At 38.6% G+C, this 20,247-nt stretch overlaps 2 protein-coding genes and 2 pseudogenes across 2 annotated transcripts; 3 read left to right on the top strand and 1 right to left on the bottom strand.

The window, feature by feature from the left end:
* The first annotated feature begins 6,825 nt into the window (after window positions 1–6,825).
* On the top strand, window positions 6,826–6,919 carry LOC112183146 (annotated as a pseudogene).
* A 2,321-nt stretch (window positions 6,920–9,240) lies between these two features.
* LOC112200767 lies at window positions 9,241–11,173 on the bottom strand (annotated as a pseudogene).
* A 6,105-nt stretch (window positions 11,174–17,278) lies between these two features.
* On the top strand, window positions 17,279–18,615 carry LOC112200759 (subtilisin-like protease SBT4.3). Its single transcript, XM_024341773.1, has 2 exons — window positions 17,279–17,468; window positions 17,588–18,615. The coding sequence occupies exons 1-2, from the start codon at window positions 17,279–17,281 to the stop codon at window positions 18,613–18,615; spliced, it is 1,218 nt and encodes a 405-aa protein (XP_024197541.1).
* A 44-nt stretch (window positions 18,616–18,659) lies between these two features.
* Window positions 18,660–19,376, top strand: LOC112200751 (subtilisin-like protease SBT4.4). Its single transcript, XM_024341763.1, has one exon. The coding sequence runs from the start codon at window positions 18,660–18,662 to the stop codon at window positions 19,374–19,376; it is 717 nt and encodes a 238-aa protein (XP_024197531.1).
* The last annotated feature ends 871 nt before the right edge of the window (window positions 19,377–20,247 follow it).

Below are 20,247 nucleotides of genomic sequence, written 5' to 3'. Positions count from 1 at the left end.
CTTGATTTGGGTAGCTGGATTCCATCTGGAATCTTCATGTATATCTCTGCATCTAGATCCCCATATAGATACACAGTAACCACATCCAGAAGCTGCATGTTCAGTTTTTTGGAAACTACCAAACTGACAAGGTAGCGGAACGTTATAATGTCCATTACTGGAGAATAGGTCTCCTCGTAGTTGATTCCAGGGCGTTGTGAGAAGCCTTGCGCCACAAGGCGAGCTTTGTACCTTACAATCTCGTTTCTCTCATTACGCTTTCTAACAAATACCCATTTGTGACCAACTGGTTTGGTGTTGGGCTGTATTGGCACGATTTTTCCAAATACCTTTCTTTTCGCTAGAGAATCAAGTTCTGCCTGGATCGCATCTTTCCATTTTGGCCAATCAGCTCTACGTTGGCATTCATCAACGGAGCGTGGTTCGATATCATCGGTCTCAATAATCTCACGCGCTACGGAATACGCGAATACATCATCAATGATGATAGAGCGTCGTTCCCACGTCCCATGTACACTAGTGTAATTTACAGAGATCTTTACGTTCTCAGGGATAGGTTCTGACATTGAGGCATCCCCCAATGATGTCTTTTGGACATAACCATAATCCGGAACATTCTCATGGGACGGATTTTGAGTATCGATGAACAAAATATTTGTTTGTGCCTCATTCGCTCTCTTTCTAGGGCAAGAATCCTTCGAACCCATCGGTCTATCGCGCTTCCTTGTGGGACCTGCTGCGATAGACGCCACATCATTACCATGCTGAGCAATAGCGCCATCTCCTAGTGTCACAGGAGTGGCGTGATGTCTAGTATTTGGGACATCAATCCTTGCAGGCACGTTTGCAGCAGGTATGTGTGATCTCGTTACTTTGGCAACATTAGAAAACTCATCAGGCAGAGTGTTTGCTACGTTCTTGAGCTCGATTATTCTTCGCACTTCAAGTTCGGACTGTGCGGTACGGGGATCAAGATGAGACATAGTGGGGATAGACCACGACAATTCCTATCGTTCCTGTTGAACATCTGTGTTCTTATCTCCCTCTAACGACGGGAAGACTGTCTCATCAAAGTGACAATCCGCAAATCTGGCGGTAAAGAGATCGCCTGTCAAGGGTTCAAGATAGCAGACGATAGTTGGAGATTCATAACCAACATAGATGCCCGTTCGTCGTTGTGGACCCATCTTAGTAAGCTGTGGCAGCGTAATAGGCACATAAATGGCACACCCAAATATGCGTAAGTGCAAGATATTAGGCTCGTACCCAGTCACTAGCTGTAACGCAGAGTAAGATTGGGTTGCAGTGGGTCGTAGAAGAATTAGCGTCGCTGCATGCAGTATTGCATATCCCTAAGCAGAAACAGGGAGACTGGTGCGCATAACCAATGTCCGTGCTATCATCTGTAGTCGTTTGATAGCGGCTTCTGCGAGACCATTTTGGGTATGAACATGGGGAACTAGATGCTCTACATCAATCCCCAGTGACATGCAATAGTCATCAAATGTCTTCGATGTAAACTCCTCAGCAGTATCAAGTCGAATCGACTTAATTGGATGGTCAGGGTAGTGAGCCCGTAGACGGATAATCTGGGCGAGGAGTTTAGCATAAGCAGCATTTCGAGTGGACAACAACGCGATATGTGACCAGCGTGCCGACGCATCAACCAATACCATAAAATATTTAAAAGGTCCGCATGATGGTTGAATTGGTCCATAGATATCCCCTTGGATTCTCTGTAAGAACGGAATGAGTATTTTAGGATCCTTTGCATAGGATGGTCTCGGTCCTAATTTCCCGAATGAACAGGCTTTGCAGAATGAGCGAGGGTCCTTAGAAGCAACCAATGAGGATTTTGGTTGTGCCTGAGCGTCTGTAGTAATATTAGAAGCAAAATGTGTGACGATATCTCCCATCATGCGTTGGAGCCATGGGAATTAGTATGTATGGCGTCATGGCCATTGGGAGGAACAACCATGGCGTCATGCTCATGGTTGGCGCCATTTATGGCGTCGTCACGAGGGACTTGGGCGGCCCTATGGCGTCCCAAGACAGCTGCAACGCCAGATGCTGCGGTGGCTGTTGTCTTACTTAGTCCTGGAATCAATTTTCGATTCTTGCTTCTTCTCACTCTGAAGAATGGATGTCCGTGTGAAGTCTTTAGTATACGGAGCATCATATCAAGACCAGGGTGTCCTAGTCGGTCATGCTAAAGCCAGTATGTGTCAGAATCCAAGAGATCTTCTCTTATGACATAATTGGCCGAAAAAGTAGCCAGCGGAGGCAGGAAAAGTGTTCGGCGGTGACCTGTCGCCGGAGATGCTGACGTGGAACCGGCAGCTGAAGTGGCGCTCTGATGCTAACGTGTGCTGCTGACTGGACGCTAACGTGTGCTGCTGACTAGATCAGACGCTGGGCTGCTGGGCTTCTAACTTTGGGCCCATCTCTTATGCTTCTGGGCCTAGGGTTTCTTTCTGTTTCTGGGCCGAGGGAGGCTTGTTCGCTTCTGGGCCGAGCTACCTCAGTATTTTCTGGGCTATGGCTGCGCAGGGCTAGCTGATGCAGGGACTGAAGATGCAGGCGGCGGTTCAGAGGTGCAGCGCTTCTGGTGGCCGGTCTGAACTTCTTTTGGCCTGTTCCGGGAATAATTTTTCCTGTTCCGGGGATCTGGGGTCAAAGTGCTTCTGGTGGTGGAGTATGGATGTCAGATGCAGAGGTGAAAGCTTTGAACCAATTGGGGGAAAATCTATCACTTTCTGAGGCGGATTTGGGTCTTTGTCGGCCGGTTCTGAAGGTGGCGCCACCGGTTCTGGACTCTTGGAGTTGAGATCTTCAAGGTGGGCGGCGGTGGTATCTGGGATTTGAAGGCTACGAATTTAGAGTTTCAGGGTTAGCGCTTCGTGCTGATAACTTGTTCTAGAGAATCAGAAATTGAGAGAAAATTGTTGTATGAATTCATTGATAATAGGGGTCTCTTTATATAGAGGATTACAAGGCATAGAGTCTGAATCATACAAGGAAAGATAATCTCTAGATTCTTATAATTAAACCCTATTACCACTAGGTTAAGTAACCTAGAGTTTGGGCCAAACACAAATTAGGGTTTTACTTGAACATGTTTGAGTTTTTATAATCCATGGATTTACTTAATCTACGGATTGTTTAAATTCTATATGGACTCTGATTGATTCTAATGGATTGATTTACTGGTATTTGTTTAGATTTTACAAGTCCTCATAATGTTTTTGGTAAGTTATTTTTTTTCTTCTTCTTAAAGTAGTGGATGTATGGATCCAACTATAATGCTATATCAATGACAAAAAAGTGTGTGTGTGTGTGTGGCAATCTACCATTCTTTATGTTGTGTATAATGATATATGAATAATAAGAGAAAACTAATCAGCCAAAATGTTACACAAAAAATGAAGTAGTAAACCAATGGCATAATTTATTTTATATCTAATTTACAAAAGAAACATGTGTGTATGTATCATCTTAACAATACCATTGAAAGTGAGCTTAATTAGCCATAAGGATTAAGGCTTCCAGAGCTATAGTGATAAAAAAAAAATATTATTAGATGAAAGCAGAAGCAGAGGAGGATGGTGGGAAGATAAGTCTAAAACAAAATTGATGAGTGTCATCTATTGACAGCTGCTTCTTCTTCTTCTTCTTGTTTTTTTTTGGTGAAGAGCTTCTTCATTTTTTTGAGTGAGAAAGAATCCATCAAAATTTCTTGGGAAGTGGTTGGATTGTTTTTGAGTTTTGATATGTATAAAAAGCACTATAAAATCCTCTAAAATCCAGCATTTAATGAAATCCTTAAAAATCTCTTTGAAGCCTCGGCCCAGCCCTAAGTTTCTTTGACTTGGTCAAAGCCCAGCCCGACCTTACCTTAAGTCCTAAAAATTAGAGTAGGTCTGGCCCTAGCCCGGCCCATGATGAGGCCTACAATCATTTATGTCCTTCAACAATGTAAGTGCCGGTCCCTTAGGTTCCAGTAGAGACTCGTCCTGGCTACATTTCTCCTTCAATGCATTTGGTTTCTCATCTCAGAATCTCCTTTTATACTTTCAATATGATTTTTAAAAAGAAAAGAAAAAAGAAGGCAATCTTAAGCTATTAGGGAGCCATTCTAATGAGTACCATTAAAATGAGGCCTATTCGAGAACTTTTGTGTTAGACCCACTTTTCGATCACATTTCCGCAAATCAACAGTTAGATGTTTATATATATTAATGTGTAGATTATTTATGCAACTTTTCAACCAAATTGAAAGTTCTTAATACATTCATAATCGTGATTAATCAATTATGAACATGAACGGTTCATGTTTGACGGATTTAGTTCGTCCATCGATTTGATCTAGTTTGGTACCTTAACGATTAACAATTTAGAAGAATTTTTTTAGAAATGATCTACTCATGCATTCATAAACATGTAACGATTTATTTACCGTAAGAGGAATGCTAGCAACCTTCACCTCCAACCTTTCCCTTTCTACATTCTCCATTCATTGCATGCCACGTGTATTCCACTATCTAAAAAATTCAAATAATTAATACAATTAAAAGACAAATTCTCACTTCCCTTCTTTACCCTTATTTTAATTTCACATGCATTTAATTAAGTAATTAATTTTAGTTTCTCAACTTTTTTTCTTTTTTCTTTTTGTGAATCCTTTTTATTTGCAATTATATTACTTTTGTGGGCTTACATACATGTTTACATAAGAAATACGTACATATATATATATATTTAAGAACATACATACTTCAATTTTTTCCCAAAAAAAAATATAGAATTGAAACCAAAAAATTGGCCAAACGTTTGCTTTACTTATATACATATATCAAAGAGAATGTTAAAATATATATATATATATATATATATATATATATATAATCATCTAATCTAACATGTGTTCTAACGAGAAGGGAAAAAAGAAAAAAGGTTTGCAGCAATCATGTTAGTGAGTTTTACCATTTTGTTTTTTTGTTTTTTGTGGGTTTTATATTAAAAAAGATGTCAAAAAAAAACTCAGTATTATGGAACATGACCAAATAAATGAAAGAAAAATTTTCGTTGAAAAACTTAGGTAATATAAGAAATGAAAAAAAGTTAGAAAAACAAAAGAGTCAAGAGTTTTTTTTTTTTTTTTTCTCATATTAATAGAGAGCATTTAATAAGGTTAAACATAAATAAGGGCAAAACATGGAATGAAATTAGTTATTTTCTCAAGGTAGTAAATACATATATTGTAATCATAAATGAATCCATATGGCACAAGATAAGTGGGGAAGGTAGAAAGGAAAAGGTTGGAGGAGAATGTTGCTAGCATTCCTCTTGTCGTAATATAATAAAAAAGTGGGTCTCCCAAACAATTGATTAGAAAGTCCTCAACTAGTCCTCATTTTAGTGGTTCTCATTAAAAGCTCCCAAATATACATGATATTACAATAATAAATAAATAAATTACAATTATTTTGAAGGTTATAAGTTATAATTTAAAACATCAGTTCTTACATATCTATCAGAACTTTGGGAGATATCGGAAATACTAGGGATATTTTGGAAAATATTTTTTTTTAAAAGAGTCAATTTATTGAATTTACATATAAATAAATATGAATATCAACTTCATCTACATCCAAAAAGAGAATCTAAGTGGTTCTACCAAGTCTACAGTGAGTTACTTTTTAAAACATGGCTCTATCAAGTTTGTTTTCTTTTGCTGAAATTGCTTCATCATGATTTCTCCATACTCAGATTCGTCCTGAAGGAATTTATCCTCACCTAGATTCCACTCCTCACTAGGATTTCCCTTGAAGGGAATACTCCTCACCAGATTCACTTCGAGGAGATTTCTCCTTACCTATATTCACCTTGAGGAGATCTCTCCTCATATAGATTTGCATTTAGGGAATTACTTATCACCTTCATCTACATCTATTTACATATAAATATATATATATATATATATATATGAATGTCACCTTCATCTACATTCAAAAAGAGACTCTAGGTAATTCCACCAAGTTTTTAAACTACAGTGAGTTACATTTTAAACATGGCTCCATCAAGTTTGTTTTCTTTTGCTAAAATTACTCCATCATGAATTCTCCACACCAGATTCGTCTTGAAGGGAATACTCCTCACTAGATTTGCATTGAGGAGATTCTCTGATTCTCATTGAGAGGATTTCTCCTCACCCAAATTCGCTTTGAGAGGATTTCTTTTCATCCAAATATGCATTTAGAGGTTTCACTTCAAGGTATTTTTTCCAAACAATTTAATTTGCCTCTTTATCAGGCCATATCCAGACTAGAAATCGTGGTTAAAATTTTACACCCTCACATAACCTCCATATTCCATAATGTATGTTTAGTTGTTTATTGTGAATAACTGAGTTTTTTTTCCTTTCTATTTTTTATTTTTTTTATCAGATTTTACAAATATTTCTTCATTTTATCGGGATATATCCTAAATATTTTACATATCAAGAATATTTGACGATATTGGAGAAATTTTAAGAAACGATAGAAGATACAATATTTTCCCTCTATAATATATCAGTCCCTCTAAAAAGGGAGATATCGGAGGATATATCGGAAATATCACAGATATTTCAATCCTTAACAAGATCTCTTCAAATTCATATAAAGATTGCTTGTACTTTTCATACTTCAACAGACGATATGACTCGTCAAAATACGTTAGGTAAAGACCGCTATTGATATATCTGTTTGAACTTTAATCCCATAGGATTAGGTAAAGTATTTATAAGGCTCGTTTTATACTGCTACCTTGCGCGTAGTTAAGCTCATCCATTCGGAGACATTCGATAAAATTGAAACGATACAGAGAATATTAGAATAGCCCGTGGCCAAAGATGACAAACATAAAATCAAGAACTTTTCCACCGAAGGTAAACTTTCCAAGCTGAATATCTGGGCTGTTTTCTTTTGCAGCCTTTTGCTTTTGCTTCGTTAAACTTATAGAAGTCTTCTGTTGTTTTTGGTTAAAGAGTCTTTGTGCGTCTGTGAATCTGTTAATTTTGTATGCTTGTTTGAACTAGGTATTCCTTTGATTGTTCAACCTTGGTTTATGATATAATGGATACTCTCTAAGGAAAGGGGAGAAACATTGCCTATGCAGGGAATACATTTGAGAACAAACTCTTGAAAGAGATATTTTTTGTTGACTCCAATATTAAGGTTTTCAAATATTTTGCACAATGAAATGGTGGTAATGCTGCTGTAGTTGATGAAAACCCCCAACATCAAGCTGTCGTTGCTAAATATTTCTCCAAAGATACTATGATTGGACCAATATTTAAAATAGTTAGATTTAGCTTTGTAACATCTCTTGTACCCGATCTTTCACAAGCAGTCCTAAACGTGACAGAAGGAGATGTGATAATGGACATTGAAAGCAAATGGTAGTCATATACAGCTAAAGATTCAGTACAAAATAAGTGACAAATCTCATTCCATCCCAACATTGCCAAGTATTCTGAATCAATGTTTTCAAATGCGAAAGCGAAGGCGAAGGCGACTTGTTAGAGCCTCGTGAGGCAAGTGCCTCAATGCGTTGAGGCGATCGCCTTTCCCGAAAATATTATAATAATACATTATAATTATAGACAATATAAGAAAATATTTAGGTTAAAACAAAGAAAGAAATCCACAAAAATAATATATTTTCAAATATTCAAGTGGTATCTGCAACTATCATGGTACTACTAGCAATATAAGTTCTATCAGTTCTATTGCTGATGTATAAAAACGTCTATATTTTTTTGAATAAATAGTAATTCCATTGATAATAGCGCATGCCAAGAAGGCCATTACATACCCATCCGCTGACACATAACAATGGCCAGACAAGACTTCGTGGAGGAGCCACCGTGGTACATAGGATAGACCAACTATATTTGAACTTATCGCTCACATAAAAGCAAGCCTATAAGCTATGAAAAAACATAACGAATAGACAAGCCAAAACTACACTCGTTAGACTCCTAATACAAGGAAACATATTGTAATTAGACAAAAAGCTAAAAACATAGGTTTGGGCCAAGAGCCTAAACCCTAGCCCAAATTTATAAGCTAATGGACTAGGGTAGGGCCCCAGCCCAACAACTCGAAGCCCAATAGGGTAGTCACCCAAGAGATCCCTTCAGGCCCATAATCTGGTTCAGTCCAAACCAACCATCTGTTCCCATCCCATTGGTTGTACGTCACAATCCGGCTGAGCTCAGGCTGACCCAAGCCGTTCGACTCGTCTAGTCGCGATCCCCACCGCCACGACATTCCGAGCTATTCAACCCTCTCTAGCCACGCCGTCGATCTGCGTCATCACGGAACAAAAAACCATCACCGATCCGGGTCCTCACAGCCCCACGCACAGCCACCGATCGAAACCCATGGCGCCGCTGGTCCAAAAAACTCTTCACAGAGATCAATTTCCGGTTTGTAACACCACGACCTCCTCCTCACCACCAGCCCAGCCAAACCTTCTGACAAAACCCAAGAGAAACTCCTTCGACATAGTCCTATGGGAAGTAGAGATTGATCTCCCGTCCGGCAGCAAATCCCAAGACGACGGCGAGGCCGGAGGCCAGCCTGGAAGTCCAGGCGCCGCCGGACGAGAACAAAGTTTGCAGAAAACGGAGTCCTCGGTCTTAGGGTTTCTCAGAGAGAAATAATCTTTTCTATAAAAACGTCTATATTGGCTACAAGAAACTTTAGTAAATTAATTCCAAATGACCTTGCTGGCTGAATAATAGAGAATGATTATTAAATAGAAAGAGAAGGAGGTAAAATGAGGTTATAAAAGACGTCGTTTTGTTGCTTTAATTAATTGCCAAAGACGACGTCGTATAAAGGAGGTCGTTTAAAGCTACTTGAGCAATTAACTCAAACCCACGTCGTTTTGATGCAAAAGATGAAAGGAAAAAAAAAAAGGGATCCACGACTTCACCTTCTTCCTTGCGCCCAGGCCGCATCACAGCTCGCCTTCTGCAAAAACAGGTGCCCCATCGCTTTTCCAGTAGCGCGTCTTAGTTTGGACCGGTAAGGCGATTTACTGTCGCCTCACTCAGGAGCGTGCCCCGGGCTCGCCTCAGCATCGCCTTTGAAAACACTGTTTTGAATAGAAGACTACTAGAACTGAAAGGTGCTTTTAGGATTGGTCAAACACTCAAACTAGTTAAAAGCTCTACCATTCAATTTCAAATCACATTCTGAAGCCAAATATTCTTGACGAAGTTCTTACTTTAACCCAGCCTGCTGCCTGCCATCGGGGATTGATCAAAAAGAGAACAATAGGCTTTGAAAGCCTGAGGTAGGGAACATTTAAGCTGTGATATCCTTTCCTCTCAAGTTGCAATACATCTCCACGCTTCAGATTTCGCATTTTGGGATCCCCAAGAGCTGCTGTCTCCTTTTCGGTACATGGGTTAAGCACATCAAGAAAATTCTTGTCTTCCTCAAGCTGCAATTACAAATTAAAATAACCAACTCAATTACATATAATAAGTACCATCATGGATAAACATGCTAGTTTTACTGAATCCACATATTAACATATTCGTGAATTTTTAGTTCATATACTAATAAATAATATGATAAGGTGTAGAAGACTTCAAACTTATTGAATGGGACATATCTTCTATGTTATCAGATAATCAAACTCCATCAACGAGATCTTAACCATTTCATCTATTTGTGGCAGCCAGGTAAGCTTCAATTCGGTGGTTTTCACAGATCCTTCAAGATGCAAAACCCTTGTGAGCACAAGATTTCCGTCTAGGTCTTTGTCAATCTTAACAATGGCATTCCCCCAATCCATCAATGTCACTTCCTCATCTACTGATATCGACTCTGCATCAGCTCGATCTATCCATATGCTCCTTGTGAATCTTGTTACCTTCTCTCCAGCTCCTTTATACTTCTTATGCCCATGTATTATGCGACAAATGGCTTCTCAGGGCCATTAGAGAGGGTCAACAACACTCGTCCCTCTTCAATGAATGCAATATGTCTTGGGCATACAGGATCAATAATCTTCTTGTTAAAACTTGTCCCATTCCATAAGATTCAGATTCTTTGAAGCCCAATAAATCATACAATTAAACATAAAAAATCAGTTACTAAATTCAACTTTTAAAGTTTGGATAAACTATCCATACTGTAAAAATAAACTAGTACAACTATGAAACAGTGGACATATGAAGCATTAGGCGAGTACTATTTCTCAAGACCAAATGGTGCTTTCCTTTAGGTCATTCAGCCATGCTTTTACTCACACACTTAGCATCTAGCAGTCAAGGTTTTGTAAGATGCTAAGATAGATATAAATCAAAATACTGTTGTCAATCATGGTATGACAGACTATTGTCTTACCTGTTCAAGAATGAACTGTATCAATGCTTCAACTTTGAGACTTCGACGCACAATTCCTTGAACATTTGGAAATCGAGGATCATCCCATCCATTGACCTTCTCATTTTGAACAAACAACAATAGCTTGCGCTTGCTGAGGAGTGTATAGACCATGTTCAACCTACTGAACTCATACAGATGCACTTTTCTCTCAGTTCCATATCCTCTTGAATCCGATAGTACTGGGCGTTGCGATCATGATATTCACTAGATCGAAGGGCATGAGTTATACCTTCAATGGAATCAACAAATGGACAAGCAAAATCATAAGTTGGGTAGACCTTGTACTCGGACCCAGTCTTATGATGTGGCATTGGATTGCAACGATAATAAACTGGATCTCAGAGCGATTTATTAGGGTCCTGCATGGCCAGCTTCCCTCTAACACAACACTGCAGACCCCTCTCTGAACCTGCTGTCATCTCCCCCCGCAGTTTCAAATTTTCCTCTTGGCTCTGGTTTCTACACTTTGACTCAATCCCATCTATCTGTTGTTTTTGCGTCTCTTCTCTAGGTGTATCATCGACATATGCTTTACCCTGGATAATCAGCTCCTTGGTCATATCCATCAACTTAGAGAAGTAATCTAAAGTATAGGTAACCTCCTCATACTTGATACCCAAAGTGTCAATATCTTTGAGAAAATTTTCCACAAACTCATTGCTTTCTTTAGCAGGATTTGTATCATCAAACCGCACAATAAGCTGACCTTGCACTACTAGCATTTTGCTTATAGGACACCTTCCTACAAGGGTGTCTATTGTTCACAAAGGCCACCAATGTCTTCATTAGCCACTATGCAGCCACTAAATACATGACAGTGGTGATTACCCCAGTTTCCTTTGTAGCATAGAGCACCAAAATTGAAACGGTGCCTGGTTTTCAACTCAAAAGACTGTTGTCATATCAGCTACCATACACCAATTATAGTGTTAATAGCCAACTGTTAGAACAGTGTCTTCAAATGCCACATTATTAAATATATATATATATATATTAAATTAAAACCATTAAGTAGTGGAATAGATCAATTATGTCTACAAATGTATTCATAAACATCATCACATTAGATCAAAATCTAAAGTTGTAACAGATACGTAAATACAACTTATTGCAATAGCTTATCCGAAAATAAAGAAACTTATTGCAACTTACAAAGCTTAAACCTACCATAGAGACATAGTTGATGTTTCATTTACTGGTATCAACTCCAAATCTTCACCAAGCTACAACAAGGCATTATTTTGCACAGTAGCCTGGCATTTACTTTCATGCCTATCCAAAGTGTGGCGAAAAACCTGTTAATTAAGTTCATCTGATATTCTCTCTGCTGGTAACAAGAGAATCCAGCCTAGCTTGCGAGCTCCATATTTAAAAGCACTACATTTTCGATAGAAGCTACCAGGAGAAAACACATGAATCATTACCATGTGACAGCACACAGACTGAATGAGCAGCTAGTATTTATAGTACTCCAGTAAAATTCCATGACAACAACAGAGAGAGAGAGAGAGAGAGAGAGAGAGAGAGAGAGAGAGAGAACAGGGGCATACCTCTATTGACCCTTCGGCCAAGGTGGTTGTTCTCTTTTAGTGGATCAATTATAAGGAACAAACTCGTAAGTTTGTCTCACACCCTTTTGATGGAACAGAGAGCATGTATACACAATTTCTAATAAACTCTTCACCTAGCACTCTAGCAGTACATCATCCCCTCCATTATCTGGTATTTCAGCTTCAGAGAGAGAAGAAACTCAGAGACCGGCCAGGACAATACAAAAGAGCCATCCAACATTATAGGCACAAGAGATATCTCTTACCCACAATATCAGGTAGGGAGGATTTGTAAACTGGTCCATTTAAACATACACAATATTTCTCCCAATGAAATTTGCTGAAGTAATCCAAAAATCTGTAAAGGACCTACAAAACGGAAACACATATATTAAGTAAATCTGCTTAAACTAGGCGATCAAACTTAAATGCTTTACCATGAGAAAATGATCTGAATTCTCATAATGGAGAATAGAACCCTTACCAGTACAAAAGAAAAATGAAAGTAGTCAGTTTCACTACTCAAAGAAAGAGATAAACCAAATGTTTGCAATAGATTATTTATGGTATATGTACCTTCAGTGGCTTGCCATGACACTCCAGCTACAACACTTTTAACACTTTCAATTACATGACCCAATTTGATAATCTGCTTCCCCTGCAAAAACATAAGGTAGGTTGACGAATGTCCTAATTAGTATAACTAGCAATGCAAAAGCTATAAAACAATAAAATGATAGACATTAACATCAAGCTGTGCAACTAAAAAAGCCTTGACTCTCTAGGAAAGAACAAAATACCACAAGCTGAGCATATAAAAAAGCCTCGATTCTCTGCAAAAGAGCAAAATGGGGGCAGTACCACCTTCAAAACAAGGCAATTGCTTATCTTCTAGCTCTTTGATTGGTTCCTCCACTAGTTGCAGCCAACATAATAAACAAATTATTACAATGTACCACTGAACTCCAATATCCAAACGAGAAACATTTTATAATTGATAACATGGGACAGCAAAGTTACTTTCAAGTTTGCCCTTATCCTCCCATCGGCTTTAGATAATGCATATGCCGATGCTAGTGATATTCATGACATGGGGTCAACAGAGTAAATTAGATAGCATGAAACATACAGAAGCATAGAATAATCATACATGCATAAATCATTCCTAGATCGATACACATGCTTAAGCATTGATAAATGAGACTTGTGGAGAAATTCGAAGAAGCTACTGCTAGCTAGAAGAATAAAAAAGAAAAGGTGAGCGAGGTTATGAAGGCCAAACATGGACGACGTCTCTTGAGTCAATCTTGTTTCAAGAGAGCTAGGTCATATTTTGGTAAAGTGATCCAGAGTGCGTATTGTGATCCATATTGGGTGGGTTTCAACTTTCAAATACAATAAACAAAGTATAATTTTGGAACAAAAACGCCATCACCCATTCTTTTCATCCGACCAAAGACGAAGACCCATGCTTTTGCTGAACAAGAGATGTAATTTGGGGGCAAAATCCGTAAATATTTGTAACCAACCAATCCCCAACGTACCAATTATGAATAATTTAATCAAATATGAGCATTGGGCCACCGGATGTGGGTGGCATCGCCATATCAACTCACCGATCAAATTCTTCTCAAAAAAAAAAAAAAAAACTCACCGATCAAATTACACGGTGCAAAACTATTCAACATACACACCAATTCAGAATAGTGCCCAAAATTGGTGTCCTATAGCCCATTTCATGCTATTTTAAAATAGTCTTTTTAAATGTACTCAACAAATTTCTATGTAGACCCAGCAAATTTATTTGTTTATAAATATTTCTAATCAAACCACCTAAATTCCCATACTAACCTTTTCTTGTACCCCAGCTAAAGAAACAAGCCAACGAGGCGATGAAAACTTCCCAGCTTCATACCAATCTTCTTCGACAGTAGTTGATGAGGGTTTAGTTGGTTTTAGTTGACTGTGCTTTCTGTCCTAACTGGCAGCTCCTGCTTTCAGGTTGTTTCTGTCATGTCTATGTGGACCAGGTTGCAGCCTGCCTATGCTGCAAACATGTGGAATGAGGCTCTAAACAAGTGGGCAGGTACTAAGGTAATTGTGCTTCCCTTGTGATTGCTCAGTATTTTCAAGAATGAATTGGCACAGGTCTGCTTTAGAATTCTAGTGCACTCAACATTTTCAAGTAAAATTCAAGTAAACTGCTTCACCTTGAATCAGATGTCTAATTTAACCTCTGTGTGTTCTTTTAGGGATTGGACCTGTATGAGATTCTGGCTGAGGTTGAAAATCGTGAGATATCTGTTGATCACTTGCTTACTATTCCAGAACAAGATGAGTGGGTGTACAGTGATGGCAAATCTACAACCTGTGTTGCTTTCATTCTTGCAATGTATAAAGAAGCTGGGATTTTTGGTCCTATTTCTAACTCCATTCAAGTTACTGAATTCACTGTAAGTCATTTAGCATTATTGTAGTATTCTTTTAACCTTTGTAATCTGTTTTGTCTATCACTTTTGACTCCATTTGACATAACTTATCATTCTCTCTCACAGATTCGTGATGCATACATGCTAAAGACTTTTGAGGATAACCAGACCCATTTGCCAAGTTGGTGTAACATAGGGGATGAAAAGCTCCCATTCTGCCAGATCCTTGGTGAATATCTAATGGAACTGCCTGAATATAACACCATAGAGCCATATGCAAACATGAATGAGCACTGTGAATCACGAAGATGACATGAAGAGGATTTGCTGGACCTAGAACCCAGAAACAGCCGAAGAAGATTGGTATGAAGCTGGAAATTTTTCAGCACAAGGGCTTGTTTCTTTAGCTGGGTGCAAGAAAAGGTTAGTATGGGAATTTAGGTGGTTTAATTAGAAATATTTATAAACAAATAAATTTGCTGGGTCTACATAGAAATTTACTGGGTACATAGTAGTGAAAATAGTATGCATACATGGTTGCTAAATAATAGTTTTGCTATGTAAATATGTAATTTTCCGGTTCGTATTGCCTAAACTTTTGTAGTTGGAAATTTATCTAGCTGTTTTTATTTTGGCAGCTTAAGATAGAATAAGGAAGGGCAAATATGATAATAAAATCAAGGTTTTTTTTAATTTGCCAAGAACAAATCACCAATAAAGCAGAAGGCGTAACAATTTGTATGAATATAAGTTATATAACCTTCTTTTATTAGCTGATATTTAGTTTGTAGCTATATATATTTACTAGGCTAATCTGGATTTTTATTTTTTTTATAAATAAAATAGAGGATTAGGCGATATTAGCACCTCGTTAGCGGTCTTTGCGCAGAGCACCTACCCTCCCTGTAAAGAGGAAGGGACCATTACACCCGGAAACCCACCGCCCGTCCCTCTATTTAAGTTTATTGAATAAAGAAGAAAAAAAAGTACAATGGAGGAGAGGGGGACATAGACCAAAACCCCTCCCAAAAACAAAAGAAAACAACCCGAAACAAAAACTTGGGAGCTACTAAGGACACCCAAAAATAAGAAACAACAAAAACAGTCCTTTGGAAACCAAAAAGCAACACACCAGAAACCAATGATAGTGGCCAATGCGTTTGCAAAGGTGACTTCAATTACTAAAGTGCATAGCAAACCAAGCTGCTTTATCAACTCCATGTCCCACCAAGTCATAGACCCCATTGACTAGCTCAAATGAAGGAGGCAATAAGAGAAGAATAAGTCAAGATGAGGGACACCACCCGCAGCAAACTGAGCCAAAACTAGAGCAGCAGCTTTCAAGTTAAGAGAATAGCAGGGAAAGCTTCCTTTGACGGTGGTCCATAGATTCAAAACCTAGAGATAGCCACTGATCATTCAAAAACTAAAACGATAGTTGGAAAAACCAGTTAAATCACGGGAATAGGCCGCAATTGCACAAGGAGGACACTAATCCCACCAATGAACTCCCATATTATCCACACCAAAATTAGCTAAGCAATTAGTGACACTATTACCTTCCCAAAAAATATGTGAAATTTTTACATTCATAGCAGCAAGAGTAGCTCGACAATTAAACCAATCCATAGTAAGATGCCATGGCACATCCACATTAAGTGATGAAAGAAAGTGAATCACTAAGGTAGAATCACTTTCAATCCAAATCGAAAGCCAACCTTTCTATGAGGCCAGGTGAATGGCATGAATGATTGCACGCAACTCAGCTTCCAAAGCAGTAGTGACACCAAGATTACCAGCAAAACAACCAAGAACCCGACCCAAATGATCTCGGAAAATACCCCCAAAACCTGCCAAACCAGGAGAGCCACGAGCTGCACCATCTGTGTTGATCTTGATTTGATGAATAGAGGGAGCATGCCACATAACTTCAACAATTTTTGGTGCTTTAAAAGGTCGGCCACCAATACCAATCCGATGCAAAATACAAAGCTCAGTAACTGTATTCTTCATAGTATCGGTACTCAAAAAATTAATCTCATGAAGTTGCATCCGAATAGAATGAAATAGTGAACTTGGTAAAAAATTGAATCTTGAAAACGGAGAGCATTCCTAGCATGCCAAATAGCATAAAAACTAGCTCGGATCATTCCTTACCATAACACAGATAACTGAGAGCTATAACCATGATGCACCAGATAAGAAAAGAAAGAGAAAACATCATTGAAAGTACTACGAACCTGAAACAAATCCAAAAGACTCCTCCAAATAGTAGTTGCAAAAGAACAATGTAAGAAGAGGTGCTCCGCAGTCTCAACACTAAGATGACAGAGGGAGCAGACTGATGACAAATGGTGACCTCGACGTTGTCGAATATCATCAGTAAGCAGCTTTCCATTTAAGTATTTTCATAAAATTACCGAGTTCCTAGGACGAAAACTAGAATTCCAAACAAAACGAGCCCAAGGAACACGGTTAGGATGTGAGCGCTTTAGATCATATGCAAGAGCAACAGTTAGCCTACCATCCTTTGCAGATTTCCAAACCAATCTGTCCTCCATACCATCCTTACAGGAGAGGAGAACCACCCTGACAATTTCATCCCAAATAGGTGCACAAATTAATTGCAAATTAGTGGGACGAGCCCGGATAATTATCTGAAACCTCATTCATAGATGGAATGTACAATATGAATTTGCATTGTTAGTAAAGAACAAAATCATATTTACATTAACTGCTATGCCAATTGCCAAAGATGGCTAAGCATAGTGGAGATGTGGCACTGCCTTATTAATCTTAGTATAAAGCATTATTCACTAGCAACGTTTTAGAGCATCGATAGAAAACAATGGCTAAGCATGGAGCTATCCTATTTTTTTATGTTTTCCCCACTCTTATACTAAGCTTGAGCTTCTTGTGCAAAGACATCGATGAAAACAGAACGGTCCACATTGTGTACCTTGGTTCACTTCCTGATAAGTACACCAATGTCTCACCACCTTGGTTTACTCCAAAAAGTTGTCGAGAGCAACTCCGTGGCAAATTTCTTAGCAAGAAGTTACAAAAGGAGCTTCAGTGGATTTGCTGCAAAGCTCATTGACCGCGAAATAGAGAGGCTTGCTAACATGAAGGAAGTAGTCTCTGTCTTTCTGAGCAGAATTCTACATCCTCGAACAACAAGATCTTGGGACTTTATTGGTTTCAACGAGAATAAAATGGAATGGCAGTGTTGAGAGTGATACTGATACCATTATTGGTGTGATTGACTCTGGAATTTGGCTTGAATCAGAGAGCTTTAAAGATGAAAGTTTTGGTCCTCCTCCCAAGAAGTGGAAAGGTGGTTGTGCAGGTGGCACAAATTTCACCTGCAACAAGAAGCTCATCGGAGCTAGGTTTTACAATTTCTCATTTGTGAGGGATGAACAAGGACATGGAACCCATACTGCCTTAATGGTAGCGGGGATTACCGTACATGATGTGAGCTTTTATGGATTAGCACAAGGTACTGCAACGGGAGGCGTTCCCTCAGCAAGAATTGCAGCATATAAAGTCTGCAATGCCGAAGGGTGCTCTACAGAGGCTATCTTGGCTACTTTTGATGATGCTATTGCAGATGGAGTTGACATAATTACGATTTCAATTAATAGCCCTAGTGTAGTTGCTTTCGAGAAAGATCCTATATCAATTGGTGCTTTTCATGCAATGGAGAAGGGGATACTAACAACAAACTCAGTAGGCAATGGTGGTCCTTTTGATGGAAGTGTAGCAAGTGTAGCACCATGGATGCTAACAGTTGCAGCAAGTACAATAGATCGACGGATCATTGACAAGGTGATTCTTGGAAATGGAAAAACATTAGTCGTGGCGTTGGTAAACTCTTTCACATTAAATGGAACAAGTTTTCCATTGATTTATGGAAATGGCGCTTCAAGTCGATGCTCAAACTTCAGTACTAGGACTTGTATGGATGGCTTCTTAGATAGTGATTTAGTTAAGGGAAAGGTTTTGTTATGTGATGAGTCAGATGGAGCTAATGGGGCCTTTCTTTCTGGAGCAGTAGGTTCAATTATGAAAGTTGATTGGGATGACTATTCTCTAGTTCCCCCACTTCCTGCAACGAGTTTGAGCCTCAATAACCGTAATGTGATCAAGTCCTACATAACTCCACGAAAGATCCTCGAGTAAACATACTCAGAAGTGAAGTCATAAAAGATGTTTATGCACCTATTATGGCTTCTTTCTCTTCACGTGGACCAAATTTACTTTTACCTGAAATTATCAAGCCCGATGTAAGAGCCCCAGGGGTGGATATCTTAGCTGCATATATTCCTATTGCTTCTATCTCATGTAGCCAAGATGACAAGCGGCACCTGAATTATAGTATTCTATCTGGAACCTCCATGTCTTGTCTGCACGCGGCTGGTGCAGCTGCATATATGAAAGAAGTCCACCCTGATTGGTCTCCAGCAGCCATCAAATCATCTCCTATGACTACTGCTTGGGCTATTAACATCACTAACAAAAATAATGCCCCTGGTGAATTTGCTAATGGATCTGGACATATAAATCCTATTCAAGCTATAAACCTAGGGCTAGTGTATGAAGCATTTAAGGAAGATTACAAAAAGTTGCTTTGCTTGGTCATAGGCAAAGAAAAAGTTAGACTTATATCAAGAGATAACAACACCACTTGCCCTACTGGCTCTGACACAGGATCTCCATGGGATCACAATTATCCTTCACTGGCAGTTGTTGTCACACCAATGGAACCTTTTTCGATCAAATTCGAGAGGATTGTAAAAAATGTTGGCCTTCCAAACTCCACTTATAAGGCAAATATTTTGGCAACCTCCACTTACAAGGCCAACTTCACACAATTCAACATCAAAGTTTTGCCTCAAGTTCTTTCCCTCGAGTCCTTGAATGAGGAGATCGAAGACCTTTGATGTGACTGTTGTCGGTAGTGGTTCGCCAAATACATCTTATCATTCCTATGTGTCTGCTTCTCTGGTTTGGTCTGATGGAAATCACAACGTTAGAAATCCAATTCTCATACGCAGTCTAGCAGCTTAATCACCATCATGAATTGTGCTTTTATTATAGTGGATTCACAGCTTAATCATAGTGCAGAAGCACAACCCCTAGTTTGAACATATTTTTCAAAGCTTAATCACATTGTTCTTATTATGAATACAAAACTTCATTGGATGCAATATATAAACACTAGACCCTGATTGTACTTTCACACATTAACTTAATATTAAAGGCACAACTGCCATTATTGTCTTCATCCTTCTCACCGTCACCAAACATAATTTCAGTCATATTCATATAAGGAATATAGTTTTAATGATTTCATGATTGTTCGACCCATTTAAGACAGAATGTATCTTTTAATTACAATCCGTTGTTATAACTTATAAGGGAACGCCATTTGATTTCAATATTTATAAAAAAAAAAAACCAATGTTTGTTTGTTTTGGGGCTGCACCTAGAATTTATGATGGGTACGTTCCCTACGTACCCAGAATGATCGAGATCAAGCCACTCATAGTTTAGAAGTCTCAATAGGTACGTAAATGAGCCATTGGAGGGCTTGAATAGGAGGAATAGGCTAGTGATGCGATTGCCTCTAGATTATTTGATTCTAGATTGCCTACATACCCTTGCGGGATCAAACCACATATAGTTCTAGACATTTGTGTTTAAGGAAATTGGAATGCAAAGAGAAAATTGAGACAGAATGATTGTTGTATATTCATTGATAATAGGAGTCCTATATATAGGGATTACATAGTACAATTTCTTGGAGTACAA

Source organism: Rosa chinensis, chromosome 1 (assembly GCF_002994745.2).
Source record: "Rosa chinensis cultivar Old Blush chromosome 1, RchiOBHm-V2, whole genome shotgun sequence".
Taxonomy (NCBI): Eukaryota; Viridiplantae; Streptophyta; class Magnoliopsida; order Rosales; family Rosaceae; genus Rosa; species Rosa chinensis.
The sequence above is the reverse complement of the archived record's forward strand: the minus strand, read 5'-3'. Positions and strand labels throughout refer to the sequence as shown.